The sequence below is a fragment of the Pseudonaja textilis genome, chromosome 2, assembly GCF_049901715.1.
Source record: "Pseudonaja textilis isolate UNSWEBS1 chromosome 2, rPseTex1.2, whole genome shotgun sequence".
Lineage (NCBI taxonomy): Eukaryota > Metazoa > Chordata > Lepidosauria > Squamata > Elapidae > Pseudonaja > Pseudonaja textilis.
Genome location: NC_141991.1, coordinates 53,978,675 through 54,000,080, shown reverse-complemented (window position 1 = coordinate 54,000,080; position 21,406 = coordinate 53,978,675). Strand labels below are relative to the sequence as shown.

At 40.1% G+C, this 21,406-nt stretch overlaps 1 protein-coding gene across 1 annotated transcript in view; it reads right to left on the bottom strand.

Annotated features, from left to right (window-relative positions):
* NUP210 (nucleoporin 210) overlaps positions 1–20,880 on the bottom strand; it is a 101,959-nt gene extending 81,079 nt beyond the window's left edge. The window contains exon 1 of the mRNA XM_087923911.1: positions 18,933–20,880. Coding sequence (XP_087780037.1) covers positions 18,933–19,096 — 164 coding nt within the window. The 5' untranslated portion in view covers positions 19,097–20,880. The remainder of the gene's footprint in view (positions 1–18,932) is intronic.
* Between the last annotated feature and the right edge of the window lie 526 nt (positions 20,881–21,406).

The following is a 21,406-nucleotide window of genomic DNA, read 5'->3' as shown; positions in this document are numbered from 1 at the left end:
TCTAAAGATACATTTCTTCCACCAATTAAATTGCTGATTTATTTTGTTTTTATTTATATCTTAGCTTTAAAAAATATAAATTGCCTTATACTAGAACAGTAAAAATAACATATAAATCACATAAATGATACAAAATTTTGTTCTGACAAAGCAACTCATGAAATATATTTTGTTTCATGCCAGAATACTGTAGGCAGCCATTTCAAGATCAGAACATTTTGAATAATGATTTTATGCACATGTAGGCATTTTAACATAAGAATAGTTTACACAGCAAGAAGTAATAGCTCTATTTAATTCTGCATTGATCCGACCCCACTTCAATTATTGTATCTATTTCTGAGCACTACCCACAAGTTCCACAGATGGGCCAGAGGATGAGAAGCCAAGTCATATGAATAAGGATTGAAAAAAGTGAAAAAAGTTTCACTTTGCATGGAAAGGAGTACAGGTGGGAGTGAGGAACGGGGTGGGTGGGTGGGTTATGACAGAACTGTTCAAATACCTGTGTGTGTGTGTGTGTGTGTCATAAACAAGGTGGTTAAAATATGTGCTCCATCATTCATGACAATGGATTTGAGTTACAGGAAGGATTAGAAACCCTTCTCAACATTAAGAAGAATTTGAAAATCAATTATCTATATGAGCTCTCAGAAATACTTTAATTTTAAATTCTTGCATTGGGCAGGTTTGTTTTTGTGGCCTAAACAAGTATTTCCAATGTTAGGCCCTCATATTTCTCAGCCCTGCCATGCTCACCTCCACTTCAATTCTCCGAATCCACCTATCTCCTCTATCTCTGTCCATTTGGTCACCCTGAAATCTACTACTGCCTATGCCAGCTGATCTTCAGCCTCTTCTTCCCTCTGCTGATGAGGCACATCTGTCTGTGCTAAGGCTGTTCCCTTTGATAGGCCTTGTGCAGCCTTCTTAAAAGAGAACAGACTTGCTGGCAGCATGAAGACAGTGAAGGTCAACAGAGATCAGGGAGAGGATGGCAGGGGTAGGTGATGGCGGAATACAGAATGGTCAAAAGGGCAGAGACCTGAAGAGAAAGGTGGAAAGGGGAAGTTAAATTTGTAAGCTGCAGTTGTGGAGGCTTTCAAGAACTGAATTTTAGTCACATGATTTCAAGTGAGCTGCAATGGCCAAAACTTTGAGGACCAATCTTAAATCTCATTCATTCAACTCTTGTAACTTCAAATGGAATGAATTGTGAGGATTACCTGTAGTAATTAAAGCATCAGGTTAGAACCCTATAGTCTAATCCTTTCCTTTTTGTTCATTTGATAATTGTAGATAAAGATAAATGGCAGAATATGAGGGCAACACAACAGAAATAGGTGCCAAAGATTGTTTCAGTTCAGTCAAGTGTTAAGTCAACTAACAGCATCCTGTAGGTTGGTAAGACTCAGGTTTCTAAAAAAATAATACACTTCTTAACATTGTTTCACCTACTATGAAACTTACAAAAAAATCACTTAAGTATAAAATCTTTAAAGTTAAAGGGGCCTGTATTTGGAACCTGCCTGGGGAGGGCTTTGTATGTGTGACTGCTTCTGATGGCAGTTTGCTGAGAGGCTAATGGGCTTCCTTGTACAGTTGGTTGGTCACTGTGAGTATAAACTGCTAGATCAGATCGGCTGTGAGCCTGATCCAGAAGGGCACTGCATATATTTTTCAGTTCTAAGAAACTGAACAAGTTTCTTGGATAAGAAGCTAAATGTTTTCAAAGAAAAACAACAACAACAAAGTCCAGTTGTTTTTTGAAAAACCAGCATTGGGATAAAATAAAAGAGACCAACAAAATAAGGATAAAACCATTTGCTTTCTGAATAAGTACTAAAGAACTGCAAAGCCCACTGCAATGAGAAAATAGGGAAGATCTTGGTCCTCTCTGACCCAGATGGGTGAGAGCCAGGAAGAAACTGGAAAGATGGAAGAAAGTGCGGGGAAAGGCTGTAGGACATTGGAAAAAATGTTGGTTAGGTGTATCTTCTTTGGGTGCTGCTATTTGACATTGGGAATGGGACTGGATAGCTAAAGAGGGCAAAGATAAAAGGAAGAATGGCAATAGTAGGCAGTGAAAATCTGCAGGAATACTTGCATTTCAAGAGAAGACAGATTGGCACAACACTAACCATAAGAACCTCCATTCTCACCCTGACCTAACCATATAGCAACGTGCCCGCTTCCCTGTATTCCGCACAGAACTAAAAAAACGTCTAGACAATGGAGAGAAGGACCTGTACATTGACTACCAAGCTGACTGTAAGTAAGTCACACAACCCGCAACTCATCTTTAACCTTCAACCACAACCCGACTTCAACTAATCCACCCTCACCCAAGACTAGGCACGCACACCCCTAACTACCTCAATTCCAACTACAGCTGGCCTTAAATGCAAGCTACTCAATGCAAGAAGACTTATGAATAAAATACCTGAATTTCTCCTCTTACTAAATATGACTAAATTTGACATCATATTTGTCTGTGAAACATGGCTCAACGCATCTCTCCCTGATTCCATTACCACAGTAAGACTATCATGTTTACCTATCAGATCATGAAATTCATAGAGGAGGTGGTTTTTCTATCTTCTATAAAAAGTCCTTACATCTAAAAAACATCCAAGTTACCCAGGAGCTTGCTCTTCCTGAGACCATCATCTGTGAACTATCCTTAAATATCACATTTCGATTCTTATTATGTTACAGAGCACCTGATTATGACATCAAACATGTAAACAAGCAAAATTCACTACGAACAAGGGCAACATCCTGCCCTCATGCTTTTATCTTTCTTGGTGACTTCAATCTACCTCATATTAACTGGACCCTAAAGGAATGTACAACTGAACCCATACATGCAATCTTCTACAATGCTGTTACAAATCTGGGACTGGAACAACTAGTAACCAACAATACTAGACTTAACAACTGCCTCGATCTCATCTTCTGCAATAGTTTGAATTTAATTTACGGAATGCAAATTAAAGAACCCTTTTCCAACAGTGACCACAATATGATTGACTTTTGTCTCAACACACACCCACACAAAAATCATCACAATGATGTAATCCCCAATTATAACTTCAAAAAAGGCAACTATGATCTCTCATCTCTTGATTGGCAATCTCTATTCACTGGATGCAATACTGTTGAAGGCCATTACAACATATTTCTACTTGAAGTCAAAAGAGTCATCAAACTATATGGACCAATAACAACTCCCAAAACAAAAAAAGAACAGATTACCCATAACAATAAGGAAACTTCAATCCAAAAAGAAATCACTCTGGCGGAAAAACAAATCTGGTCACGTTGCCAACTTCAAAAGCCGATACAAAAATTTATGCCACCAGATAAAGACACATTAAACAAGAAAAAAACCTTCACGCACCAATTCCACCTACGCTTTTTACAATTTTGTAAACAACAAACTAAAAGACTCAAGGTCCATTCCACCCGATAGGACCTAATGGTAAAGACTGCAACGATGACACCATTAAACCAACATCTTTAACATATTCTTTGGCTCAGTCTTTGTAAACAGCAATGGATTATGCCCAGTATTTCCTAGCCGAACCACAGAAAACTACAATGATCTCATACATATTGATTTTACAGAAGAATATGTTGAAAAAGCACTACGCAATTTAAAACCATGTGCCTACTTCTTAAAAAAGCTATCCACTGCCATAGCAGAACCTTTAAGCATAATCTTTGAAAAATCTTTCAGGACCAGCTCCTTGCCTAACCTATGGTCACAAGCCACGGTTATCCCCATCTTCAAAAAGGGAGACCCCAGCCTAGTTGAAAATTACAGACCAATCTCCTTATGCTGCATCACCTGTAAAGTCATGGAATCAATTATTAACCAATCCATTATCTTCCACTTAGAGACAAACAACCTATTCTCTAATAAATAATTTGATTTCAGAAAAAAAACTGTCCTGTAATCTGCAACTCTTACACTGCAAAAACATATGGACTACACAACTCGATCAGGACAAAACAATAGACACAACCTACATAGACTTCTGTAAAGCCTTTGATTCAGTGGTACATGACAAACTACTCCTAAAACTAAAATCTTTTGGTATCTCTGGACAACTGCATAACTGGATAGGAGCATTCCTGTCAAACGGACAACAAATGGTCAAAATTGGGAGTGTCCTGTCAAATTCTGTACCTGTCAACAGTGGTGTCCCCCAAGGCAGTATTCTAGGACCAACTCTCTTCATACTCTACATAAATGACCTCTGTGATCACATTAAGAGCAACTGCGTTCTCTTTGCTGATGATGTAAAGCTGTTCAATACCACAGACAATACTGCTACCCTTCAAAAAGATCTTGACTATGTATCAGAATGGTCAAACAAATGGCAACTTCAAATCTCAACAAATAAATGCTCTGCCTTACATATTGGCAAACAAAAATCAGAAAATAAAATACAGGCTGAATAGTCAAGAACTTGTTGATGATCCAAGCTCTGTAAAGGACCTTGGAATTCTCATCTCTAATGATCTAAGTGCTAGAGCCCACTGTAACTACATAGCCAAAAAGGCATTAAGAGTTGTTAACCTAATCCTACGTAGCTTTTTCTCTGGTAATATCACACTACTAACTAGAGCATACAAAACATTTGCTAAACCAATACTCGAATACAGCTCATCAGTCTGGAACCCACATTACATATCTGATATTAGCACGGTTGAGAAAGTCCAGAAATATTTCACAAGAAGAGTTCTCCACTCCTCTACTCATTGCAGAATACCTTATGCCACCAGACTTGAAATTCTAGACCTAGAAAACCTTGAATTACGCCATCTTCGGTCTGATCTAAGTATGGTATATAACATCATACATTGCAATGTCCTACCTGTCAGTGAATACTTCAGCTTCAACCATAACCACACAAGAGCACACAATAGATACAAACTCAAGGTTAACCGCACCAAACTTGATTACAGGAAATACGACTTCAGCAACAGAGTGGTCAATGTCTGGAATACTCTACCTGACTTTGTGGTTTCTTCCCCAAACCCCAAAAACTTTAACCTTAGACTGTCTACTATTGACCTCACCCCTTTCCTAAGAGGTCTGCAGGGGGCGTGCATAAGCGCACCAACGTGCCTACCATACCTGTCCTATTGTTTCTTTTATTTTTCTTATATGAACCCATTTCATGTATTCATAACTATGTATATACTTATACCTATTATCTTGTAAGCAATTGACAAATCAAAATAACTAAAATAAAAATAAATAAAATTTTAAATCTTTAATTAAGGTATCCTAATTTTTAAGAGAAGTCCATTGATGCAAGCCTCAGACTCAGACTGATGCTTCTGAACATCAGATCTGTATATAATGAATCTAACTTCACTTGCAATTAAATTATAGAGTGCATATTTGGCATACGTTACTGAAAGTTGGCTGGATGAACAAAAGGAAATATCTCTCACCAACTGACAAGAAAATAGTAGTGTGATACACCATGTTACAATACATTGGTTCCATTCCCGTAGGAGTGGATTCAGTTGGAAGTGATAGTGGGAGAAAGGGTGTTGGTACTTACCTGATACGCCCGTTCTCTGTGAGCTTTGAAGAGCATCCAGAAGTGGGGAGGTGCTTCAGTCTATTCTGGAAAGGCTGGGCTTAAAACTCCGGGATGCTCCTCTTCCTCCACGGGACACCTCCTCAGAGTTCCCCAGTTTGCGAAGACTGAGTGCCAAAGTCCAGGACTCATCACCTAATCTAGATCCCTGACTGGAACGGAACCCCACCAGATGGAAAAAATGGGTGGGGCTGGATGCTCTTCACAGCTCACAGAGAATGGACGTATCAGGTAAGTACCAACGCCCTTTCTCCCATGAGCTGTTCAGAGCATCCAAAAGTGGGACATACCAAAGCTTGGCCTGACCTTAGGAAGGGACTCCATCTGGATCGAAATCCACTCCTAAACTCTGTGTACCTTCTGCAGGACTCTTCTGCCAAATGAAGCATCCACTGAGGCATAGACATCAATTTTATAATTTCTGACAAAGGGAGATGGTGAGGCCCAAGTTGCCACTCTGCAAATTTTGTCTATGGAAGCCCATGTGGCCCATGTTACCGCACTCCTTGTTGAGTGGGCTGCAATGCCCTTAGGAACTGAGGTGGACTGACATTCGTAACTTTTAGCTATGGTGGCTCTCAACCATCTACCGATGGTCATCGCTGACACCTTTTGCCCTAAAGTGGATGGGTTGAAGGATAGGAATAGAGCCTCAGATTTTTGAAATGCCACCGTGCGGTCTAGATAGATGCTTAAGGCCCTTCAAACATCAAGTCGATGCCATTGATGCTCCAGTCTATGAGATAGTTTCGGACAAAAATTTTGGAGGCACCAACTCTTGCACTCTGCGGAAGGCTGAATTTACTTTAGGAGTGAATGATGGAGTGAACGATTCTCCAATCGGAGAATCACTCTGTCTGCCTGACACACGCACAGGTCCTTTCTCATTGACAATGCTGCCAATTCGGAAATTCTCCTTGCTGATGTGATTGCAATTAGGAAGGCCACCTTATATGTCAGGAATTTAAGACTAGTGGTTCTTAAAGGCTCGAACGGGTCAGTTGTAAGTGCGGTTAACACCTTGTTGAGAGCCCAGGTGGGATAGCAGTGAATTACAGAAGGTCGTAAGTTTGTAGCACCCTTAAGAGAGCTGTGGACATGTGAATGGAGAGCCATAGACTGGAGGTCACCCCAGGCTATCACTGAGGCTAAAGCCGCCACCTGTCTGCGTAAAGTATTTGGAGATAGGCCCTTGGTCAACCCCTCCTGTAAAAAGGCCAATAATTGTCGTATTGATGGGGCAGTTGGGTCTATGGGATCCTAGACCCCTGGCACCAGCGACAGAAGGTGGACCATGTGGCCTCGTATATACGATTTGTTGAGGACCGTCTGGATGATTGAATGGTGGCAATAGCATCCTCTGAAATCTGTTGGGCCCCTAAACCGCTCCGCTCAACCTCCACATGGTTAGACTGAGCCATTGTGGGTTCGGGCGAAGTATCGGCCCTTATGAGAGGAAAACCTTCGACGGTGGAATTTTCCAAGGTTGTTCTCTTGACAGGTCCTGTAAGTCTGCGAACCACATTTGCCTGGACCCATAAGGGACGACCAATATCAATTCCACTCATTCCTCCAATAACTTCTGGATCAACCTGGGTATTACCGGGAGTGGAGGAAATGCATATAGAAGTCCGGGAGGCCACTGACAACGCAGGGCATTGACAGCCTCTGCCCCCTGAGTCGGGTACCTTGAAATATACTGGGGCAATTGGGCAATGAGAGGAGAGGCAAATAGATCGATCACCGGTTGCCCAAACCTCCGCACTGCTTCCTGGAAGACAGACGGGTGTAGGCGCCACTCTGCCTGATCTATCGTGGCCCTGCTGAGTCAGTCCGCTTGTGTGTTTAAGGCCCCTGATATGTGTTCTGCCTTGAGCGAAAGCAGATTGGCCTTGGCCCCTTTGAACAAATTGGCCGTCTCCGGCATCAGAAGTTTGGAATGGGTACCCCATTGTTTACGGGGGCCTTGGTTGTGATATTGTTTGTCATGACCAGGATGTGGCGTGATTGGAAAAGGGGTAGAAGCTGCGTAAGGCCAGGTGAACTGCTCGCAGCTCCAATAGGTTGATGCTTTGTGATTGCTCGGAAATAGTTCAAATTCCCTGTGCAGTGTGGGATTGGAAGTGAGTTCCCCATCCTACCGGGCTGACATCAGTTATGATCGTTGCCCTGGAAGGTTCCTTGAAAGGACACCCCTTGTTTATTGTGTTTTCCGACCACCAACGGAGCGATCGGAGAACATTGTGCGGTACTTTTAACCGGACGTTGGAAGTGGCTCTTCCAGATCGCTGGAAAGGTAGCAGAAACCCTTGCAGCTCTCTAGAATGGAATCAAGCCAAGGCACAATGGAAATACAAGAAATCAGTTTCCCTAACAGTTGAGACAGCCCTGCCAGGGAAGCCCTCTTTAAGGCTCTGATCTTTATGGCCAAAGACTGTATACTGTTTAACCTGTCCTGAGAGAGAAAGACCTTGCCCTCCACGGTATCTATCACTGCCCCTAAATGAACTAACCAAGTTGAGGGGATCAAATGGCTTGTATCCCAATTTATGGAAAAGTCATGACCCTGAAGGGTCTCCAGAGTAATCTTGGTATCCAATTTTGCTTGATGTCTGGAAGATGACAAAATTAAAATATCATCCAGATAACATTGTAAGTGAATAGATTTGATCCTGAGTGAGGCCGCCAAGGCCACGAGGACCTTGGTAAAAGTCCTAGGGCCGAAGCCAGACCGAATGGTATTCATACTGCCAATCACAATAGCAGAATCTAAAATATCTGTAGTGAGCAGGTCTAATTGGTATATGTAGATAAGCCTCTGTGAGATCTATGGAGGTCAGGACATCGTTCTCTCTGATGCTGAGCAGAACGGACTGGAGAATAGTCATCTTGAATTTTCGATAAACCAATGATCTGTTCAGATGTTTGAGGTCTAGAATTGCCCTCCAGCCCCCCGAAGTCTTTGGGATCACAAACAATAGAGATTAACAGCCGTGATGCCGCTGTTCAAATGGGACCTCTCTAATGGTCCGAATATGTAGAAGATGATTGATAGCCTCCTGCATCAATGCCCTCTTAATGGGATCTGTGGACCTCGGGCTCCTAATGAAAAAGTTCGGGTGGGAGGATTGAAAGTCTATCGCCAAACCAAACCTAACAGAGTCCCTGACCCATGCAACAGAGGTGGAACTGTCCCATTGATCAGCAAACCATTTTAGCCGCCCTCCAATGGGAACTGGTGTCAAGGACTCACTTGGGGTGACGAAAACATCGGCCTCCGGTGCCTCTGCGGCTTATTCTGTTTTTACCTCCCCACTGACCTCTATTGGAAGATTCGGATCTATCTTGTAGCCTGATGTTCTCTGAGATCTGGGAACATATGGGCCTTGATAGCAGGTCCGAAAGGAACCCCTTTGAAAGGACTGGGGCGTTCTGTTTTCAGACCTCCGAAGAGAGGGGGAAGCACTTTTTTCTTGTTTCTATTCTCTATAAGGAGGGGCTCCAAGAGACTGCCAAATAATTTATCCCCCGATATTGGGGCTGATGCTAACTTGCATTTATGCTTGGTATCTGCCTGCCAATGTCTGAGTCATAGCAGTCTCCGTGCTGATACATGAGGTGCTATGGCCCTAGACGAGAATTTGACTGCGTTAAATGTGGCGTTGGCGGAGAATTCTGCTGCAGCAATAATTTTAGCTATGTCCTGGTGGGCTCTGACATTTGACACCGGCACAATATGGAAGAGCATCAGAGGGAGGACCATGTAAAAAAAAGTACGGCACTGTAGCTGCCCTAATGGCCCAGGCGTCAGAAACGTGCGCCCTACAAGTGCCAACTCTGCTCTCTTTTCTTCCGGTCTCAGGGCTTCCTCGGCCTCGTTGGGAAAGGTTGAAGAAGAGGCTAGTGCCACAATGGGCTCATCCACCTCCGGTGTTTTTGAAAAATTTAAAAACTCTGTTGCCAAATTATAATATCGTTTATCATACCCTGTTGGGGCTGGGTATGATGCTGCTGATGCCCATTGATTTTGTACTAATTCAGCCAACATACGAGGGGCAGGAATATTTTCCGCCTCATTAGCTGGTTGCGAGAATATTAGATCCTCGTATTCGTCCTGAGCCTCTGTTGACAATGGATGAGGGTTTGATGTGCCTAGTTTAGCGGTGTTCTTTGCCTTGAACAGTAAGGATTTAAAGAGGTGCGGACGAAAAAAGGCCAGAATAGGTAGGTTGGTCTGGAATGAGGCCTTCGTCGTCCGACATTCCCCGTTCTAGTGGGTCAGCCTCTGACAACCCCAAGCCCATCTGATGGATCGACCCCACCTCCATGGGAACATCCTGATCCTCAAATTCTACCTCCTCCCGAAGGCCCTGGGCTGGTATGTTAGGAATATTGGGGAATACCTGAGTTTGATGTTGTCCCATATGCGCAAAGGATCGAGCGGACAAGGATCCCACATCCGAAGCGGCCGAGAAGTGTCTGGTCCTAATGGATTGCTGAACTCCAGCTGCCATGCCCCTTTGAATCTCCATCTCCATCAATTGCCTCATTTGGATGGGGATAGTATCAGGGAATCCCTCCTCCTGTCTTAGGCCGGCGACCGTGGGGATGAAGCCAGGCAGTGGTCATTGGAGATGTGCCTATGGGGGGTTGTCCAGAAATAGCCTGTCTGGGCTGGGTGAATAAGTCCAAGGGCCCCAACAATGGACTTGGGTCCTGATAAGATTGTTGTGTCATAGCCATCTTGTCTGCCTCCCTGGCTCGTTTCTGCAATTGCCTTTCCAAAGCTAGGTGCCATCTATGGGCATCTTCATCCTTTGCCATAGAGGCCTTTTTGGGGCCCACTGGCTTATCTCGGGACTTATTTGTCTTGGAGCGGTTTTTTTTTAAGGCGTTGTCACCTTCCATTGTGGATGACTGATTCTCTTGCCTCTGACTTTAATTTATTATTATTATTATTATTATTATTATTATTATTATTATTATTATTAGTAGTAGTAGTAGTAGTAGTAGTAGTAGTAGTAGTAGTAGTAGTAGTAGTTTGGGGTGATTCCTTCCCCTGTGGTTGAAAGTAGAACGCTCCTCCAGGAGAGTAACACTCTCTCTCTCTCTCCCCCCCCTCTCTGTATCTATCTATCTATCTATCTATCTATCTATCTATCTATCTATCTATCTATCTATCATCTATGCCTTTTTTTGTATACATATACATGTGTCTATATGTATATGTAAAACTGTGCATATGGTAAACAGTATCTAAGGGTCCCCAACAAGGGAAACCCCCAAGCGCTCCAAGCAAGAACTTTCTGAATCCCTGGTCCCCAACAAGGGAAACCAGCTATACAGGATCTGAGGTAATCCATTCCTGTCAAAACCAAACGTCCCACAATTTAAATGATACTTGCAGTTTCACTCCGAAGAAATGATCCGAAGGCAATTGCAAAGAAATGCCTGTGTAATGACTAGCCTGTTTATCCAACATCAGCCAGACAAGAGAGAGCTAAAGCCAGGGAGAACAAAGTGGGAAGGTACTGCCCCGGTCCCCAAAAAGGGAAACCAGCGGGGAATGGCGCCTGTGACAATTAGGCGTGAACTTGAGCCAGCCGTTGAAAAGGGCAGGAAGCAGAATCTCTGTTGCTAAGTCTGAGCCGTCAAATGAGCCGCTGCTGCTGAGGCTCTAACTTGTGAGTTAAAAGCTCCTGTCAGATGAAACGGCAAGGCGAAGTGAGCCGCGGCTGTGAGCGCTCCGCTGTGATCGCAGAGAAGACCATCAGAAAGTTAGATAAGGTAATTGCCTGATGCAGTAGCCTCAAGCTGCCTGTGGAGTGGCAGGCTCCGCTATTTACAAAGAAACTGTTTGTTTTTTGAACTAATCGAGGTAGCCTAATAGAGGGACCAGCCTGAAAAAGCCAAATTAAATGGGGAAGATTTTTAAAAGCTAAAATTACCCAAGAGCAAACCTGAATCAGAAATCGTTCCAGTCAGGGAATGCACAACCTGTTACCACGAAGGCTGAGCTAAAAATGGGGGATGCTGAGGAGGTGTCCCGTGGAGGAGGAGGAGCATCCCGGAGTTTTAAGCCCAGCCTTTCCAGAAGAGACTGAAGCACCTCCCCACTTCTGGATGCTCTGAACAGCTCATGGGAGAAAGCTGAACGTTCCATTATAGAGTTCTCCAGAGTTCAACACTGTCTCCTGTGTTGCAAAATATCTAATGCAGTCACTGGAAGAAGTCATCTGAAGGATTGGGTTGAGACATCTTCAATATGCTCATGAAACCTAGCTCAGTCTTACCCTATCATGTGGTTTGTTGGATTTTTGTTTATATGAATCCAGTCAGTTATAAATGGTTCAACAAGCTACTGCTTAGCAAAGTATGCTTTAGTCCTAAATGTGAATTCAGATAAAGTAAAATGAATCCAATCATCTATATGCCTATCTTGTTAGCAACTATTTTACAGTCCTGATCTTTTGAAGCACAGATGGCATGTGAAATGAATGCATTTATACCTATTTAAAACAAAATAAAGCAGACCTCTATATGCATCAGGATTAAGGTTGCCTAATAAAATAAGCCCAAGCTATCTCTCCTACAGATTTAGACTTGTGATAGATATTTGTCAAGAAATGTTACTTTAGTCATATACTCTGTAAATGTCTTACTCATGTACCTGGTCAGTTGGCAAAGCCAGTTTGTATTCAATATTTAGGCACGATAAAAAGATATTGCACTATTACATTCAAGAGTTATTTCTGAATCAACATACTGATTAATAATTAAACTGTTTGGGCTGCAGTCTTAACACATTCCAGTCTTAAAAATGTAAGAATGATCTGTACATCCTGCCTATTTTAAAACTTATTTTGCATAATTGGGGGTGGGGGGAGGTCACATTCAGAACTGCAAAATACCGATCTAGAGAATGAATAGCTAGAATTAAAGGGAATAAATAAACTTACTGTGGTGAAATGAAGGTGAATATATATGTGCACATTTTTGCAAGATACAATCTGGGTCCCAGTGACCGGTCCAGATTGGATTACTGAGGTGGGTTCCTGCAACTTCCGGGCCAATTATCTCTAAACATGTTTTTGTAAATTATTGCTTAAATAACTAAAGCTTTCCCTGACCAACTGTTGCTGGTCCCATTAACTAACATTTATATGAACTAAAAACTATTAATCCATTTGAACAATAGGTATGTAAATCTAGATTAGTAAATCTAAATTACTGGAAACCATTTGCCAAAATATATTTTCAAGAGTCTAACCTCATTTTGATCTTTCAAGAAACATAAGCATCAATTGTTCTCCTTTGAATGTATTTATAAAAATGTCCGTTAGAATATGATATATCTGAATCTTCTGAAATACATTTACAATTTAATAACATTATTTAGATAAATGTTATAACACAAAATCTACTTTGCAAATTATGCACTAAACATAACTTTTCGCTGCATCCAGATACATGTTATTTAAAAACAACCCCCGTTGTACAATTCATATTGTCAAACTGGAAGACTGAAAAATCTAGTGTCATGGGATGTAAGTAGACAATTGTACCCATGGCACACCTGCAAATTTCTCATTTCCAATCTGTAATACAGCCTTTTAAACAGTATTAATGATTAGCAATCCTGGAGAATCATATACATATATTAATTACCATTACTTTTATCTTTCTGACGTCTTATAGTAACATGTAATTTTTGTATAGATTTAAAAAGAAGAGTCTAGATCAGACATGTACAACCTCTGGACAGCTAGTAATGAGGCCCCACAAGACCCTCCCCCAAATGAATTTTGTTATTTATATCCATTAACTATATTATATATTTTATATGAGGCACCGGCAAACCAAAAGGTCGGGCATGCCTGAGCTAGATCTAAGGGTAATAAAAGTTGGTGGAAACAGATTGGAAGAAATGAGATATTTTTAATCGTAAAAATGTTGCAGATTAAACTAGTTTCCAAGAAAAATCTATTACTGCAGAATTTTCCAAGTTTAAAACTGCTACATTAAAAAAACATTCTTTTGGAATGTCATCCTTTTCACTTGTAATGGATATGTAATTTCTTCAAAACCCTCAGTAATTAGAAATATTGTGATATTTTCACTATTCCTCTAGGTTTCTAATTTTGTTGCTAGTATAACTACTGTATTAAGCTTCTATCTGTGTAAACCAAGAATCTCACAGAATTATTACATTCACTCTAGTAGTAAGACATCTGGGCATTGTTTCTTGCTTCAGAATTTGGTATGTGGTGTTTGAAAGAGGTTCCTTTTTCATGTAGAGTAGAAACCAACAGAACAGGAAGAGTTATTGCACCAGACCTCTCTTTAATCTCAAATTCTATGTGTAAGCAAGGAACGGAAACAAACTTTTGAGAATAAGGGTTTTATTTGTAGTTACTAAAGTAGGCTGCTTTACATTTTCATTTGTACTGTTTGTGATTCTGTCCTGCAGCGTCTGCCAAAAAAGCAATCTGATGGAATATAGAATTATAAATGCACACACACACGCATACGTATTCTCATTAATTATTGCAATCTTTAAAGAGTTTAAAAAAACAGATATACAACATTGTGAGATACACACACACACCACAAAACATCAGCAAATGCTGCGGGCCCGATTGGCAAAAGAAAGCTCAGGACCGTATTGGTTGGAAATGTGGAAGAGGCCTTCATCCTGCAGTTGATAGACAATGGCTAAAATGATGGTGAATGAATATGTATGTGTTTATATATATATATTTTCTTAAGTTTGGGTGGGTATCTATATGTATGGTATTCAGCTTTGTTCTGGTATTTTCCCACGTCATTAGAGTTGTGCTTTTAAAGTTGTAGCGACTTTTTGGCAGAATCTCATCTGCCATCATCAGGCTTCTGCCATCTCATCTCATCTCATCTGCCATCATCAGGCTTCATCAGACGAACACAATACAGAAGACTGATGATGGCAAATGAGATTTTGCCAAAACATCGCTACAACTTTAAAAGCACAACTATAATGACGTGGGAAAATACCCAAACAAAGCTGAATACCATATATATGCATATATACATATATACATACATACATATATATACATCATACACACACACACAATGCTTGAAGATACTGACAGATTGAATTAATACTAACACCTGTTCACTTTTTTAAAAAGACTGTTGAATTAACTAATCCTAATTATACTTCCTGAATTCTCTAAATTATCCTCAGGTGACAATTTATTTTTGCTATGAGATATAAATTTTGGCTGAATAGTGTTTTACCACGACTGTTAATAAGAAATTTAAGATTCAATTCCAGTAATTCCCCAAAACTGTGTTCATTTGCTCTAACTTATAAATGTGCATATTTTTACCAAAGGGAATTGGTTTGCTGGTAGATCATTCTTTTATAAGAAATTAATCCATTAATGCAATCATATTTATTGTACTGTGCATTCAGGACAAATGACCAACAACATGTAGCTAATATAGGTAGTCCTCGACATATATGTTTGTTTAATGACTGTTCAAAGTTACAACAGTACAGAAAAATGTGACTTACGACTGTTTTTCACAATTACCTTTGCAGCATCCCCAAGATCATGTGATTAAAATTCAGATACTTGGCAACTGTTTCAAGTGTATGCTATGTCCCAAAGTTACATGATCACCTTTTTTGACTTTCTGACAAGCGGTCAATGAGGAAGTCAGATTCACTTAACAACTGGGTTACTAACTTATCAACTGCAGTGACTCACTTAACAAGAAAGTAACAAGGCAGGCAAGAAAGTTCGTAAAATGGGGGAAAACCTCATTTAACGTCTTACTTAAAAGAAATTGTGGGCTCAATCATGGTCATAAGTTGACCACCTGTAGTACAAGACTACCTGTACTCAGCAGGAACTAGCACCAACTACATATAGACAGGTAACACATCAAAAGTCAGTTCTCCAACAGTTCTAATGGGAGAAAACTCTGAACACTATTGTAAGATAGTTGTCGAATCTAGGAATTGTTGAATTCTGAAAGGTGATTTGGAGCACACATGGGTGCATACAATGTACCTGCTGTTATCTCCGGAAATCAAGCATGTCTTTTTGTGGCATTGTGCAGCAACTTTCTTTTTAAGAAGCTGATGATAGATAAAACTTGTGTATTTCTGCATAGTTCGAATCATCTTTTCTCCTTCAAATCTGGATCACTGCACAACCCCAGTGAACACTGCTCTGCTGTATGAATGTGATTAGGTCAGTCAGTCATGGATGGTTAACAGCTTAAGCATGCAAGAGATATTAGATTACAATATCAGGGTTCTAAATCACAGAAACAGCCTGCAGGAACAAAGGGTTCTGGTGCAGTTCATTTTCATACAGGATGACAATATGTTGAACAATAGAGAAGCAACTAATTCTTCTTCCTCACTGCATGTAGAAGCTAAAAGCATCCGGATGTCTGAAGAAACTCTACTCTGATTTTATGGCCACAGGAGTACAACATTTGTACAGGTCATACACTTTTTTCATAAAATTTAGAGCCAAGTTATATATCATCATCATCTTAGCGTTATTCCTGCAGGTTCAGGGTCTGCTTACATGAAAATATATAATATGGGCAAATTATCTATCACAATTGCAACATAGGTTACAAATAGTATCTTTGGCAATTTGTTTTTTTAAACAAACTGCATATCTCACATCACTTTTAAATTTAGTTATTTCTATTTTATCAAGATTTATAGGAAATGATTGGTCTAAGTTACACGGAAAAATGAAAGAACCAGGCCCCATTTATCTTCTTCACAAATTATTCACCCAGAGCATCAGAGATGGACAGTTGAATACATAAATCTAAATTTGACTTCACCTACTCTATTGCAAGTTATGGTTCATTTTAATCTTTTTTTTTAATGAAGAAATCATGGTTGTCTAGTTTTCTGAGTTGCTGCCAGTAGACCTGCAATGGCTAGATTTGGCATATTATTTAAATTGGATTCATGGTTGAAATTATATTTAAAAAGCAGATCCATGTTAGATGCTGCTTATTATGCTTGCTTAGTCTGACCATAACTCCTATATCATCTGGAATGGAATAAAGATTATCCATTATTTCTCAACTGTTTTTTCACCTCTAAAACAAATCAAAGGAAAACAAAAAAGCCCAAGGAGCTTTGTTTACATGCTTTAACTCAATATTTACACAGAAGGCTTATTTTTTTAACATGCCAAAACAAAGTCTATGTTCACATAAAATACAAGGCTAAGGTCTGATTATTAGCTGATCAATAGTCCAGTATGTCATTGGAATATAGTGAATGAGTAGTAACTCTGACCTCAAATCAGGATGTCATGGCTCTTTTCTTTTACTTTTTTTCTCTTTGCAAAATGAAAACCCAGAAGGATAACTTATCAGCTAGGGAGCATAAGAACAACAAACCATTGGAGCATTTTTTCCCTGCTTTCTGGAAAATCATCCATAGATAAATGACCACTGTCAATAATAAGCACAATTTAGAATTTTAAATGTTAGGTTAAATGTTATTAACTTTAAATATTAAATGTGCCTAAACCAAATCCAAGTTACATTATGCTTAAAGCCAACATGAACTAATTAATTTTTAATGAAATTTTGCAAAGTAGTTTCAGTTAATTCTTTGGAATTTATTTTAACAATGTGCAAGATCAAACTGCCAGTTAAGCTGACTGACAGGTCTTTTTTGACTAAAAAGTACAATTACATTGTTACCTGATCTGCATTTTAAGCAGCTTTGTTCCTGTTATGCTTCCCAATCAAATTTTAACACTGCCATCTTATTGCCATCTGATCTAATTATGTAAATACATTTTAATTAAAATTATTTTTTTAAAAAAATGAATGTAATTGTTAATCTTTATTTAGCATATCTTCTGAGAAAGAAATATGGAGATAGCAATATATTAACTTCTGTTACATATCCAACGCTGAATAGAAAGTACTTTTCAATAATGAATTGTGAGAAAATGCTCATTCATCTTTATAGACATTGTACTTATTAAACTTTGAAAGATTCTGGACATTTTCACAACTGAATAATTCAAAATATTGTCTGAATAAGAATTTAAGCACTATCATACTTACACGTTCTGTATAATTAAAGCCATATTTTAAACTCAAATAAATCACTATATTAAATATGCAATAGTCACTAAAGTTTTAATCCAATACAATTTACTTAGCTATATACTAACTGAACACAATTAGGCTTACTTCTGATAAAATCTGTAAATTGGTATTGGTACTTCAAGTAATCTTTATAGTCACCAATAGAACTTTCAAAATATACAGGAAATCTATTAATATCACAGACAAGTTATTTTTACTGTTAAAACAAGTTGACTTGGACAGAATGTAAATATCTTAAATAAAAAGCATTAAAAGATCAAGATACATAAAGAAATCACACACGTGCACACAGAGTGGCATAATTATTTTGGAAATAATCTGAATTTTTCCTTGTCTGGCAGCAAGAAGATGTTACACCTAAGAAAAAATACGTTTCTTTTATAATGATTATTATACTACCCAGGCTTTTATTTCAGACTTTCAACAGAACTGTCCATTTCAATAGCACTTGTTCTGTATTAAAAAACAAAACAAAAACCCAGGGCAATAAATAAGTACAATAAAAAGATGATGAAGACAGAATCAACCAGTTTTACCAGTATCGACTGAACGAGCAAGGACTTGCACAATTTCCTTTTTATTCCAACTCATTTTCCAACAGCAGCCATCCTAGGTTCTTAAGAAAACCAATATATTAGCATACAATTCACTCTGTTGCAGAAAGTTTTGAGGCCCCACTGCACATATTCCTACTTAGTAGGAAGCAAAACTAACAACCCAATGGCGCTGAAGCTAAAAAAGCAAGGATCCCCGAATAGTGAAAGGGAACAATCCGCGGTTCAAACCATTGCCACGAAAGAAAAACAACTTTTCCCGATCGACGGGCTGATTTTCCAATATTGGAAGCAAGGTGTGCGTTTCATCTCAAGCAGTGCGCAAGCGCCCAAGAGGCTCAATAATTACTCTGACTGGCTGCAAAGCAAAAGCTGTTCTACTGGAAGCCAGTCAACTCTCCTCCTTTGAAACTATCTGGCCGATTATCCGGTTCGGCGCAGGCCAAGAGAGGAGCTCGCTTTTACGAACGCCGAACTAAACACTAAGCTTCTTTCCCCCACCCCCCCCCAGCCCACGTGTTGCGCCCGCGATTGTTGCACCTGCGCCATGTGCCTCAGCTTTCAAACGCGGCTTTCTTTCCCTCCCTTCGCTTACCAACGGTAGCAGCCTTCGCTTGCCTCCAGGGTGAAGTTAATCCTTGCGCTCCGAGAGAAGGGCAGCAACACTTTAGGGATGTTGAGTTTGGAAGGCGCCGCGGCCCAAGGCAGGAGGAAAAGGAGCCAAAGCGACGCTCCGGGCGCGGAGAGGGTGGCTGTCATCCTCTCGGCAAGCCGCGACGGAATCCCCTTCACCTGTCTCGAAAACAAACAAACCCGGAGTCCGGCGCGCCTTTCTCTCGCGCTTCTTCAACTCGAATATAAAAAAGACGAGCCGCTTAAATTGCGGCACTTTTACTCCGCCGGGATCCTCCGTAAGGAATTAGCCACTTGGCGTTGCTTATTCGAGGGGACGTCACAGCGCGGGCAAAGCGAAGCGCGGCCCCCTTCGGTGTGAGAGGCGGGCTGAGAAGGACCTTGGCTGCGAGGCGAGAGAACGAAAGCAGCGGACTCAGGTGCCAGGCTGACTTCGCTTAACAGCCGCTGGGGACACTGCAGCCGCTCTTCCGGACCTCATGGGAAGGAAGTTTTTTTTCATCGTTACTTTCAGTAACCGCTAATGAAGCGGGGAACTTGCTTTTTTTATCACAGACCGCGATCGGGAGGACTGCAAAACAGGGAGGGTAGAAGAAAGCTGTCGAAACTGTTTCCCGGGCCCACATTTCCTGTTCTGAACGGTGCTAATTTTTGTTGAAAGGCATCGCAAAAGTTGGTACAATGAAACTGGCTTGGCTTGATTTTTGGTTAAGCCTATCTGAATGGGGCAATTTAATTTTTCTTAATCACGTCGCCCACAACTATAATTTTATCTCCCCGTAAAATTGCATTATAATCTTAATTTGACTTCATGTGTTTTGATTTATAAACTCTGGTTTTTAGTAAGATAAGCAAATTGCAATGGACAGACTAAATCCCCTGAATGCCTGCCATTCCAATGCACTTTAGCTACACTGTTTAATTTTGACAGCAAAAACTGGTGGCAGGTTAAAACTTCCTCTTTTCGTTTCCCACAAATAGAAATAATGAAACAACTATCTTACGCTTACTCTTTTGCATAGTTGCATTACTTTTACCTCCCTCAAATGCTAAATGTGATCCTAATAAAATTAGGATCTCTATATTTTGATTATTCAGCAAATATGATTTAGCATCCACCTAACCACTGCTTAGCTCTACCGTAGTAGAGCTAATGTTTTCCTTGTCAAAAGGTCCACAAAGGAACAGAGATTCTCAATAAATAAACAGTTGTGGTAGAAGATAACTAAGGTGTTTATGTAGGACAAAATTTGTCTTGGAGCCTGTTCCATGATAGTCATCTATTTCTGATCAGAGCTCCAGTGAAACTCTTCAGAGCAGAAACAAATCAAAACCCTATTTATATCTTGATCTATAAGGAAGAAGAAAAGAAATGCTTAATGCATTGTGGCCTATTTGCAAGGCACTTTTATTGATAGGTATCTCTATATCAGAACATATGGGATCTTTTTGTATGAGGCAAAGTTGAACAGGTCCAGCCTATCTTCACTATATCAGGCAGTTTCTAGGTAATTTCAAATACTGTGTATCATTCAGAGTTGAGATGTTGATTGAAGAATACTCAAAGCTCCAGTCCTTCTGGATGATATGGGCTATTTTAGGTTAGGGACGGAATCCATGTCGTGACATGAAAACACAGAGGCAAAAATTCATTGGCAAGTTGCTAGGGAGGGAGATAAAGTTTTTAAAATAATCTGAAATAGGCATGTTATGAATTTAAAGGGCTTAATTTGCTTTTTTGGTGGACCACCTCAGGAATTGAAATGGCATCCCTTGTCACTGTTGTGTTCCGTTCAGCCATAAACATGTTAAAACTCTAATCTTTCCTTGCATCCCACATCTGTTTCAATGTAGCATCAGCACTAATTTGTTGTTTGAGCAGTTTGTTCAAACCCCAAATAAAGTTAATTTACAGGATTTCCAGACAGCATTGGGACTTTACTGTATAATGGTGACCCCATTGTTTCCTAAATTCTTGAAGGTAGCACTGGAACATTTTTGTTTCTCCTACAATGTAGCACTGGAGACATCTTCTGTCTTTTCAAATCATGTGTGCATGTACACAGAGACATGCATGCATGTGGTGCTTCAGAGCTCTACTCTTTTTTTTGTTGTTGTTTATTTAACTTCTATATGAAGGTGCTGGAAAAGGTCATCTATCAACATAGAATATAGTTTCATTGATACACTGATGATCTCAGTGTATATCTTTGCCCCTGATTGACCAAGTAATGTTGCTGAGTCTTTGTCCCAGGGTCTGGAGATCATGTGGTCTGAATAAGGAGATACTGAAATACTGGAAACCTGTACTTTCTCCCCAAATTTGGAGAATGCTGGTAATAAAGGAGTTTCTCCCCAAATGAACACCGCATGGTGGCACAGTGGTTAGAATGCAATACTGCAAAAGCTACTTCTGTTGACTGCGAGCTGCCAGCA